General features: G+C 52.2%; 1 protein-coding gene across 2 annotated transcripts; it reads right to left on the reverse strand.

The window, feature by feature from the left end:
• Positions 1 to 561: 561 nt before the first annotated feature.
• On the reverse strand, positions 562 to 4,580 carry IRF2BP2 (interferon regulatory factor 2 binding protein 2). 2 transcript variants are annotated; one of them, XM_059899860.1, is made up of 2 exons: positions 3,357 to 4,580; positions 562 to 2,683 (listed from the first exon to the last, which is right to left on the reverse strand). In XM_059899860.1, exons 1-2 carry the CDS (start codon positions 4,363 to 4,365, stop codon positions 1,968 to 1,970), a joined length of 1,725 nt encoding a protein of 574 aa, XP_059755843.1. In that variant the 5' UTR covers positions 4,366 to 4,580; the 3' UTR covers positions 562 to 1,967. The 2 variants fall into 2 exon arrangements, with proteins under 2 accessions (XP_059755843.1, XP_059755842.1); XM_059899859.1 differs by having other exon boundaries at positions 3,309 to 4,580.
• Positions 4,581 to 11,879: the final 7,299 nt, after the last annotated feature.

Raw genomic sequence — 11,879 nt, forward strand, 5'->3', positions numbered from 1 at the left:
TAGTAAGTTGAATTCTTTACAAATGTCTTTATGGGCATGTAAAATTGACTGTGTTTCTGCATGTGTGCATTTACATAAGAGAAACCGGTCTGCTCTGAGTCATAGATACTCCAATTAAAAAAAAAAAAGTGTAACAACAAACTGGTTAATCATGCAAGTCTGTTTGCAATGTAACAATGACGGGTAACATGAATTTGCACAGCCTTAATAGGTGCGCTCATTAAAAACACCATGAAAAAAATACTGTATTTGGTGCAGTATCTGATTTTCAAGTGTTAATAACCCGACCATTAAAAAATATTTGAGCAATTTAAAAATGAAAGACAAAAACATAACTGAAGAAGGATCCAAAGTGGGGTAACAATCTATATTTTCAAATTAAAAGAAAAGCTCGGTTGGGAACAATACACAGAAATTGTAGCAGACCTGGAAGCCATGAACCAGCCTAATTAGAGGGCCAAGTTACAAACCCCTGAACATGAAAGGATTTAGAGTAGTGTTCCTGTCAATGTTAAATCATAACAGCACAGAAGAAAAACCAGTATCACTGTGAGACAACTATTTCTAATAACTGATGATTTATTGGTTTAAAAAAACTCATTTTACTGATGCAAAATAGTAATCAAAAGAAATTAGTTTACAAAACGTTTCTAAAAATAGTTTGAGAGGTGGGGCCTGTCTATTATGTAAAACCCTTTCTTTAAGTTTCACTAGTTTATCATTTTTGTCCAGAAGAACAGTATTATTCACTTGGTATTTCAAACACATGTAATAAGGAAATTACAGGTTTCCTCCACCCCCATGCGGGCTGTCACTGATATGCCCACGGGCAGTCCTGGCAGCGCTCTGCGCTGTTACTGCCATTGTACCATACTGTATTTAGCGCTCCCTACAAACAGGGTGTAGGTGATCATATCAACAGCAACGGGGCTACAGGTAAATGATAAAACAACAAAACACAGAACAGAAACGAAACCAATCCCACAACCTCCAAGTTCACCTGGACTTCTCTTTCGACTCTCTTCAAAGGAAAACGACCACGGCCAACGACAGACAGAGCGCTCCAGGGTGTTTCGAAAGATCAAGTGGCGCTGCAGAGCCAGGCTCCACGCAAAGATGGCAGTGCCATCTTGTCCTCACCACCAGCCGTTATCACTGCCTCGAGTCACTGGATTGTGTATTATGCAACCGACTAGCATGCAGCATGGTCATCTTACAACTGATCACATGGGCCGTGAACAGTGGTCAACTTTGCCTTAACACACAAAAAAAATATCGCCCCCCGCCCACCCCCGCCCAGTCCTGAAAATCTCTCAGCAGCAACTCTCAGGCAGTCTTCAACAGCCCAACAACTGAACTTTAAGAACAAAATCCAAAATCGAGAAAGATTCAAAATCGATTTCCTGTTACTCTCAAAGGACAACGTTTGGGGAGAAACTCGGTGACATTTCCCAGTGGCATGCCCACTTCACAACAGTGCCCCTTTCGCTCATTTCCTTTCCGTCTCCACCACTTGGCCTCCAGCCTGAGAAAGGGGCCAGCAATAAGGAATAACAGACAGTAAGGCAATCTTACAACGTCAGAAAATGTATTTGGCTTTTTTTTTTTCTTTTTAAAATAAGTGCATACAAATACAGCTAAAAGCGTTTCTGATTTGCCAAGTGCTCTAAAAAAGCAGCGCAAGTCACAGCCTACATTGAACGGTAACTTTCACCAGGATAATAAAGCACAAAGATATGCTAATAACGTTAACAAAAGAAAAAAATGCTTTTATAAGTACATACCTTTTGTCGTCAGAAAGAAAAAAAAAATAGAAACACAATGTATTCAAAAAAATCAAAATTATACAGCCATGTTTATGAAGTCTACATTTCCCTTGTCTTGGATATATATATATGTGGAGATATATACACAATTCAAGCAGTTTTAGTTAAGGGTAATCATTGGGTTTTTCTGAAACCGGAAAGTCACGAGTCTCTCTCTTTTTTCACTTTCACATCTCCAGCAAGGATGGTTGCAATCTCCCCTTGCATGAAGGCCCAGGGGACATTGGAGCCCACAAGGGGGCATTTTTCCCCACTGGGACAATAGACCTCTCCACTGGCTCCCTGCTGTTTGATGCTTTGTCTGGAGCAAGGGAAGCAGAACTTGTGCGAGGGGACGGACGGGCACTGCACGAAGTGGGTGTCCTCCAGCCGCTCGTGGCAGAGGGTGCAGCACAGCGGGGCGCTGGCCGCCAGCGAGGAGTCCGGGAGGCTGGCGGGGTGCACGGGCTCCAGTCCTCCTGTGCTGCCTGCCCCCTGGCCGCCCACCTCTCGGGGGCCCAGCCTTCTTTGGTTCACAGAGGACGGAGAGGGTGGGCTCCCGCTGTTCCTCCTGGTGGTGGAGTGCACCTGGCTGGCATCTTTCGAGGCATGACTGCCCCCCGCATTGTCTGCTACCAAGATTAGGGCTGCCATGGGGGACTGGCCGTTCTGGGCCGCTTCAGGCGGTGTGGTCCGGTTGGAATGAGGTGAGGCAGTGGGGGGCGGCGGAGACACAAAAGAGGATGTAGGAGTAATGGGGATCTTGAGCCCTTCTGTGGACGTGGACAGCCACGGCTGTGCCTCTCCATTGATCTTAGGCGGCCCGACTTCACCTTCTGGTTCTGGAGAAGGCTTCCTTTTCCTTGCTGTTCTTGCAACTGGAAGAACAAAGACATAAGAGGGGAAAAAAGGGACGTAAATGAACGTGCGCTGAAAACAATCTTTTTTTTTTCTAACACATAACAAAACTCCCCGAAGAATTTATCTTCTCTAAAAGCTGGCCCATAAAAACTCACGGGAGTTTCAAGAGCACGTGCAACTTAAACCACTTAGACGGACGGGACTCTAGAGCAGCCTAGCAATTAAAAAAAAAAAAAAAAAAAAAAAAAAAAAGCCACAGAAAATGGCCCCGACAGCGCTGCCTGTTTTCCCATAGGCCTGCCTGTCCCCAGACTGCACTGTGCACCTGACGGTTAACGTCCCCCCCGCGCCACGCACACACAGGTTAAAAGGTGACTGGTGCCCTCCTGCTCGCAGCCAGGAATGTGCTGGGAAAGGAAAGCCCTGTGTCGCTGCCTATCAGCCCGTCTGACTCATCTCTGTTATGCTGCTTCAGCACAGGAACACGTTGCCACTAAGCACTGGTTCCGCCTCGGGCAGATCAGGAAGTTGGGTGTTTGTTGTTTCTGGGCCGGGGGAGAACGGCGAATGGGAAGAGCACCCCTCCTCGGCTCTCCGTCCCCGGCTCGCCCCTAGATCCCCTCGCTCCACAGCCGCCCCTACCTGCTTTAGACCCGTTGGCCCCGTTGGCCTCGAAACCCAACAACCTGCCTGCAGTCAGGGCCGGCTCCTTCTTAAACTTGCTCTCGAAGGGCCCCGAGTGGCCGTGCTGGTGCAGCGCCAGCAGCGTGTCTCGCACGGTCTTGGGCCGGTTGACCCAGTCCTGCTCGCCGGGCCCGCGGCCTTTGCCCGCGCCCTCGGTGCCCAGCTCGGCCGCCCCGGCCCCCGAGGACAGACTGTCGGCCGGGCCGCGGTGCGAGCCCGCCGGCGGCTGCTTCTCCTTGGCCGCCGCCTCGCGCTGCTCATGCTCCGCGGCCGCGCCGCTCGACACGGACGCCGGCCGCTTGTGGGCGCCCAGTTCGGCGGGCTGCGCCGAGCCCAGGCCGGCGGCCGCGGCCCCGGACACGGCGGCCAGCGAGGCGGCGGCGCGGCCGCCCAGGCCGAGCGCGGCGGGCAGCGGCGTGGCCGAGCCGTTCATGAGCGGCACCAGGGTGGGCGGCACGGCGTGGCCGCGCCGCGGGTTCGGGCTCTGGCGGTTCAGCTCGGGCGGCTCCTCCAGCTTGGAGAAGCCGTTGGGCACCAGGATGCCGTTCACGGGCGGCGGCTGCGGCGTCGGCGGCTGGGCCAGGCTCGCGGCCGGGCGGCTGCCGCCGAAATCAGAGCCCAGGCGCGGAGGCCGCTCGGCCGCGGCGGCCGCCAGGGGGTAGCGCTCCAGGGCCTGCGGGGCGCGCGGGGCGGCCTCGGGACCGCCGTGGCCGAGCGGCGGCGGCTGTTGCTGCTGCAGAAGGAGATCCTTGGCCGAGAGCGGCGGCGGCTTGGCGGCGGCCGGAGCCGCGGCGCCGGGCGGGGAGCGGCCCTCCGGGAAGCAGCCGTGCGCCCGCTTGAGCTGCCGCGCCGTCTCGATGACGAACTCGACGCGGTCGGCGCCCTCGTAGTTGACGCAGCCACGGCACACGGGCTCGGTGAAGTCCCAGATCATGGCCCAGGGCATGCGGGGCAAGTCACACAGGTAGCACGACTGCCGCCGGGACGCGGCCGCCACCGCCACCGCCGCGGCCATGTCCGAGGAGCCCGCGGCGCCGGAGAAGGAGGAGGCGGAGGAGGAGGAGGGGGGGGCGCCGCCGCTCCCCGCCGGCACCACGCGCGCCCTCCTCCCCCCCCAACCCCGCGTCTCTCCCACCAGCGGCGGCGGCCGCAGAGGCGGCGGCGGCAAAGCCCGCGAAGGCTCGGCGCCCGCGCAGCGCCCCCGGTGCACGAGGGGCGGCGGGCGCGGGGCGAGGGGTTGCAGCCGCGGCAGCACGTCCCCCCGGCCTGCGCGGGCGCGGGCGGACGGCGGGGCGGCGCGGCGCGGCGGGCGCGGCGGCTGGGGCTCGGCCGGGGCCGCGGCGGGCCTCCAGACCGGGGCAAAGACGGGCCGCGCGGGCGCGGGGGAGCGCAGCAGGTCGCGGCGGCGGCCGGCTCGAAGTGTGGGGCGGGGGGCGGGGAGGCCGGGGGGGCGGGGGGCGGGGGGCGGCCGCCGGGGCAGGCTCAGCCCGAGCGGCGGGGCATGCCGCGCCGGGGTGGCGGCGGCGGCCGGGCGGCGCGGAGCTCGGGCGCGGCGCGGGCCACGGGTCGCTCCGCTGCTCTCTCACAGCTCCTGGCGTCGCCGCTCTCCAGCGCCCGCGTCAGCGCCCAACCCGCCTCAGCTCCGCCGCCGCCGTCGCTGCTGCTGCTGCCGCCGCGGCCGCTCCACTTCTACAGACTTGATTCTTCGACAGCCTCGCAAGGCGCCTGCGCGGGCCCCCTCCCCTCGCGCGCGCGCCCGCCCTCCCCCGCGCCCTCCCCCTCCCCCCGCCGGAGATGGAGCGCTGCCGGGAGAGCCGGTTCTGCGGCGCCCGCCTGCCCGCCCGGCAGCGCCGCGGCCCGTGTCCCCGACGTGAACGCGTGGCTGGCACGGCTTGCCTTCCTCCACCCGCTGGCTACCTCGACTCCTCGGGCCGAGTTCCCCCCCCCCCCCCTTTCAGGTCCGTTTGGGACAAACCGTGCTAAAACTCATGTTTTGAAAAACAGGTCACTTTGTAACTTGGTTTTGTCCGTAATCTCTCGCGCATAGGGGCTTTTAAATCAAGCGTGGTTCACATTTTGTACAGAGCTTTATTTATTTGAACTCTTCGGTAAGTGCTTTTACACTCGCATGTGTCTTGGGAAGGACACAGGCGCCGCCGGTCCCCTGAAGTTTTCCTAAGAGGAAGGTGTGTGCTCGCAAGACTAGGACCACGTCCGCCCGCCGTTTCCCGGAGCCCTTCCGGGAGGGAGCGGCAGCGGGAACGCCGCGCGATGGGGCCCTCGCAAACACGGAGTCGTCCCCTCGGTCTTCGGCCCACCCTGCTGCCCGGCTCAGGTCCGCGCGGCGGGCGCGTGACGTGGGCGCGGGGCCGCGGGCCGCGTGCGCCGCCGTCTCCGAGTGCGCACGCTCCGCGCGGACGTGACTCGGCGCCGCTGGCACTGGCGGCCCCATTGAACGAATGCACATTCCAGGGATCCAGGGTCAGCGGCCCGCGCGTCCGCGTCACCGCGCAGGCTCCGCCCCCCCGCCCGCGACTCTGGGGCTCCGGGCCCCGCCCCCAGGGCCAACCTCGGACTCGAGGCGGCGCGGGGCGCGGGCACGAGCCGCGGTGCGGTCCCCGCCCGCCGTGGGGCTGAGCCGCTGGCCGGCCGGCGGGGGGCGCGGGGCCCGGCTGTTCGCGGGCTTCCTCGGCCCGGCGGTGGGGCAGGGGCGGCCTCGCGCCCACCGCGCAGCCCAGGCTGGGCTTGGGTGGGTGCAGAGCCGCCTGGCGCGAAGTCGAGGTGTGGCCGCGGAGCCGGCCAGGCCCGCCGAGCTCTGTCACCGTTGGCAGCCGTACACGGTGCCCAAGTGAAGTGAGCACTTGAGTTTCACACTTTTATCGGGAGGAGGAGCTGGCGTGTGTTATGGTAAATCACTTTTGGCTGGTCGTTAGTCTTAACTGACTAATAGACGCGAGCTTAGTCACTCTCAGTTGGGACTTTTACACTTCAGCTCTGGAAGGGCGGCCTCCGGAGCTTCCTTTGTTGGAAAACAGGCCCACATCTCTCCCTGAGACTGGAAAGAGCTGGTTAAGTGTGGGAAGAACAGGGTACTAATTATATTATCTTTCCTACAACTGGATTGGTAGGTGGAGAGAGAGGAAAAAAATCCTGCTGACGTTTCTTTCTAGTTGCTGCTGTTGAAAATGCTAGGGCGCCTCAAAGGATTAACCACAAGGAAGAGGAAGAACACTCCTAGAGAAACAGCGGAGGGAGCTGCTTTAAGCACATGAAAAAACCTGTTCGAAAATGTAATGCCACACCAAAATGTTTTTGCAGGCGAAGCCTGCACGACTTCTCATGGGGATTTCCAGAGAAGGTGCGCCTGCCCTAGAGGTCTCCCCATCTGTTCCCGGATATTGCCCTGCAATTACAATCCTGCCCCACCCTCTCCTAGCTGGGAGAATGGGACCCCGGTCCCCAGCAGCTGGTGCCAGTGGATTTGGCCACACCTGGTCCTTGCTGTTGCGCCTCTCTCTCTCGCAGGACCTGTCACTCTCCTTGGAGGCCCTGAGCCGCTCATTGTAGCGTGTGACTTCACCTACTAGGCCACTGCCCAGAGGGGATGAGGCCCAGTCTCGGTGCTGCAAGAGATGAGCCATCTCAACACCCCCAAGAAATGGCCCCCCTAGGCAGGGATGGAAATATTAAAAGAAAACAACTCGGGGTTAGAGCCACGGCCTAGTTTTACTCATTTACCTGCGAGCAGGCACCGTAATACCCTCGTGGGAAAGCCGATGGCTCCCTCCCAAATAGAAACACCGAGATCCAAATTCTGCCTCGAGAGGTACTAAGTAAGGATTTTTGTAGAGCAGAGCTTTTCTTCTCCAAGTGAAGAGCATTTCCTTTTTATTTTACACTACCAGTTCAATGTCGAAACTCAGTTGTTGTAACTTCCCTAACGAAATGCCCGCTAGAAAATGGAAAGGCTGTTCTAGTTCTGGTTTCTTCTGCCATAAAAGGATCCGGGGTCAAGGGGGTTAAGGCTGGCCCTGGATCCGGAGCAGCAATTCCTTGTATTGTATCAAAAGTCTTTCATGCTGCCTGGCCTTTCGTGTAGCTCCGAAGCAGCTTTATCGATGTATGCTAAGTAAACAGAGCTTTGTTTTCGTCTCCCACCCACCGCCCTCCCTCCCGGCACAGACTGGAGTTGGATCCCTTCCAAAGCGGCTGCTGCAGCAGTTAGAGCCGCCTGCTCCGCACACAGGAGCAGGGTTTCTAGGGTGAGGCAATGCGTCTGCAATTCGCAGAGACAAGGCAGGAATTGTAATTGTAGTTCATCATGTGATGACTTATGAAAGAGGAAGTTGGTATGTTTTAGTCACGTAGACTCTGCCCTCTTGCTTAAAAGGCTCCGGGTCCTCTCAAAAGGGAATTATGATCCTCTTTGCCACTCCGAGTCAAGGTCACCGCGTTGGCTGCAGTGTGCTCCTACACGTTCATACACGGACAGGCAGGCAGATGCCCGGTGAAGTGAAGTGTTGGTGGGGCAGTGGATTGAAGTTGGCTTTTAACCAGAACACTGAAATGCTGCAATTTGTCTTAAGAAATATTCTGTGGGGAACACTCCTGCTGAGACTAGAAGAAGCAACAGTCTTTTCCAGCTCGAATTTCTTAAGATTGAAAAAAAAAAAAAAAAGAAAATCTCAGTTTACAAGCAAAAGGAAAGCCGTTCAGTATGATATTCTCAAAAGCTGGCATAAGGGAAGTGATTGGAAGGTAAACCAAAGGGAGCAGTTCTAAGCAGTAGCTCAATGGGTGGAACAAATCTGACCCCCTCCCTGAGATTTACATGGGTTTCCCCTGTGTGAGCATTAAACATCTAAAATCTGAATGTGGTCCCCCGAGCTGACTCCAGTCGAGATGCTCTTGTTAACACACCACAGCCCCATACTGCCATTCGACAGGGCAGCGTAAAGAAATGGTTCTTAGCAGAGGACCTTGATGGAACTCTGCCCCAAGGACACGCAGCTCTGGGAGGGCTGCGACCCCGTGCCCCCAGCAGTGGGTGGGTGCTGTCCAGGACGTGGTATTTCTAGGGACTACTGAGTTCCTACGCGTCACCCTATATCCACATGCGGAATCACAGCCTTCATTCTTCGGAGTGCAGTTTCTATTAATAGCACGATGTTGCAACCATACTGAAGCTTCTTAAACTCTGACCCTGGCATATTTGGAGGAGAAAAAAAATGCAGCCACATGTCATCCGGATTTCTGTGGCTGCCATCCTAGACTCCCTGTACTTGGCCAGAAGTAAGACTTCTGGAAGAGTAAGTAAGACTGGAGGAGCATGTGTGATATTCAGGGCTTTCCACTTTGAAAAAGTTATAAATACATATTTGAACATATTTGTTTGTATGAACACATCCACACATACTATGGAGAGTCGTGACATACAGGAACCTTCTGGAACAGATATGAGCGCCTTCCTTCTAAGCAACAGCATTTTACGAGACAATCCTACTGGTTTTCAAATTGCAAATATGCTATTTTAGAAATACTTTCCCTCTGTTTGACCTCTCCCTGTAGCCTACCCACCCTGTGTGCAGAAAGCATTCAGATATTAAAAAGACTTTTGCATGTGGAGGAGATAAACTCTCCGTGGAGGGTCTAAGAATCAGGCCAAATAAAATCGCAGGAGCTCTTAATCATCCACATATCATACACAGAAGCTGTTCGTCCCCAGCCTATGTGTGAACATAGGTACAGGTGCCCACTGAGAGTAAAATTTGGGGCCTTGAGGTAGGTTAGCTACTAACTGTGTCAGAATTTAAAGAGCTAAGTGAAAAATACAGACAAAGGAGAGATGGAGGTCACACACTCGCTCAGTCTGCAAGGAAATTTGGAGGAGAACTGGAAGGAATTCAACAGCCATTTGATGCCAGAACCCTCCTATTGACTTTTTGGAAAGAGCATGATGAAATGCACTTTTCTGGAATAATATCTGGAGGCGGGTTTAACTTATATTTAAGACACTCCCTAAAATCCTTTAAACGATATCAGTAGGAAGACCCTGACAAAATAACGAACTAACCTCTCGGATAATGTTTGAAAAAAATAAAATGGTAAATTTTCTCTCATTAGCTTGCTTACTTAAAAAGGTAACTTTCCTACTGCACATTCAGTAGTAAGGGAACTGAAAAAAATAGAAGATGTTACAGTTCTAAAAGTCAAGCATGATGGGATAGCTTTGCGTCTATTATTGCTTTTGTATGGACGTTCAGAAAAGTTGTTTCGGGCATAAATTTTGTTGTCATCCTTTTTCAGAAGCTAAAAACCTAAGACAGTGAAAGATTAAGTGATTTGCCTATTGTAACATGAAAGGTGAGTACCAAACTGAAATCCAAGTATGAGTATTTTTGTCTAACAATATAGTCTAGAACATTCTGTTTACATTTTGCATTTTAAAAAAACGTGATCACAGTTTAGAGGTCTAGAAGAAGAATGTTAACATTTGTGAGTGTTAACAAAAAGAGTGTTAAGATTTGCCTATCTATATCTGTATTTATAGGAAACAAGAACATTCTAGTATAGTTCATAGGACAGGTGATCCAAAGAAAACAGATAGAGGGATATGGTAGAGTTGAGAGATGCCACCGCGCCATGCCTCGTATGGGGACTTCTTAAATGGCAAACCATTTTGCACTGGTGAAACTTAGAATTTATGAACTGTAGATTAAAAATTGATCTTAGGTGTTTGGATAAAAAATTCAGTTCTGGGATTTAGTTGAGTGAGGAAATGGTTTGGTCACTCACCAAATTGGAATACTGTACCTCCAATTCTTTATGCCCTATTTCCTTGCAAACAAAGAGAAAAGTCTCATGAAATCATTTAATTCCTACTGTAGGCCTCCAGTTCTGGCTACTTTGCACTCAGGCAGGTAAATACACTGTGGCTACAAGGCACTGAAAAGAAAAAACCATGGAGTCAGATATTTCATAGAATTTCATCGTTGTGAAGGGGCTGTAGGAAGCACAATGATCATAATTTATTCACATAAGCTTTCACTGTTATTGTTTGTATTTCTTATGAGATAGACGTTAGCCAATATGAACTAGGTTGACTTTCTCTTGACAAGGTGCAAATATATTTTGCGAAAGAATGCCAGTCAGCAGGAAAATTTGGCCTTTACCAATGGGGTTTCGATAATCTGTGCTGGTGACTGACTTGCTGTGGTCTAATGTGCTTTAGCAAACACACACAAAGTAATGTCATTTAAAATAGTTATGTGTATAGGTGATAGTCCAATGATATGTAAAGATCCAAACAGTAACAATAAACTTTTCTCCAAACTTTGTTTTTTGGTCAGTTTTATGTGCAAAGGAGATACAGAGAACTCCCTGCAGAAGGAAAAAAGGAAGGAAAGTTTAAAAGACTAATTGTGGGCTGTAATTTATTAATTGGAGTGAATGTCTGTATGCATTGGCACATCTGTTCCTGGGCCCACATGGTACTACGTCTTTGCCAAGGGGAGTGCAAAACCGTGGAGAGAATTAAGATTCACACTCAGAATTGAAGTTCATACCGGGAAGAAGGAAACCAAATACATGGGAGCAGATAGCCTAGGTTTGAGCCCTAGAAAAAGACCACTGGTGGACAGAAATAGAAAAATAGATTTCCTAAAGTGACTGCCTAAATATAGTGTGTTTACTAAAAAGCTTGTCACAGACAGCTGAAATGCAAATACAAATGAACTTTGATGGGCTCGTTAGCAAGCCTCAGGTCTTCGAGCAAATTCCTGAGTGATAAAGTTGGTTCTGAAACATGCCTGGGAATTAACACATGTGAACTTCCTAGGAGTTTTTATCTCTTAGCATTTAAGAAGTAGCTAGATTGTGAACATTTTTCAGACTGCTTTTATTCTTTCGGTCTATCTATCTATCTTATCTATCTACCTATATTTGCATTAGCAGAGCAATTCATCTTTTTTTTTTTTTTAAGATTCTCTTTTTTTTGATGTGGACCATTTTTAAAGTCTTTATTGAATCTGTTACAGTATTGCTTCTGTTTTGTGTTTTGGTTTTTTGGCCGCGAGGCATGTGGGATCTTAGCTCCCCGACCAGGGATTGAACCCACACGCCCCCTGCATTGGAAGGCGAAGAAGTCGTAACCACTGGACTGCCGGGGAAGTCCCCCAATTCATTATTCTTAACGATGACTAAGAAGACATCAGTGTCTGTTTACTTTATTAATTTGGTAAACTGAGGTACCAGCACAGTAAGGAACTTGCCTTGAGACAAAGAAATGTACAGTAGAACAACAGCTAGAATTCAGGTTTCCCAAACTGCAGTTCTTTCTTTAGCCCACTGGTGGGCTACCTCCTATTTCTATTTCCTTCACAGGTTCTGTTTTACATACATGTACATGTCTGTACAGGAGATGGCTGTGGGACCATAGGTTCTCTTCACGCAGCTGGCATGTGACCTGAGGCGGATCAGTGGGGCACTCTGGGCCCATGTCTTTCTTGAGCGGAAGAGGGCATGTTGAAC

Source organism: Balaenoptera ricei, chromosome 16, assembly GCF_028023285.1.
Source record: "Balaenoptera ricei isolate mBalRic1 chromosome 16, mBalRic1.hap2, whole genome shotgun sequence".
In the NCBI taxonomy this organism is placed as follows: Eukaryota; Metazoa; Chordata; class Mammalia; order Artiodactyla; family Balaenopteridae; genus Balaenoptera; species Balaenoptera ricei.

Excerpts from the sequence above, each read along its gene's own strand:
- IRF2BP2 (XM_059899859.1), bottom strand. The coding sequence starts at position 4,365 with ATGGCCGCGGCGGTGGCGGTGGCGGCCGCGTCCCGGCGGCAGTCGTGC. Across the intron at positions 2,684-3,308 it reads GGCCAACGGGTCTAAAGCAG|TTGCAAGAACAGCAAGGAAA; the intron begins GTAGGGGCGGCT and ends TTGTTCTTCCAG.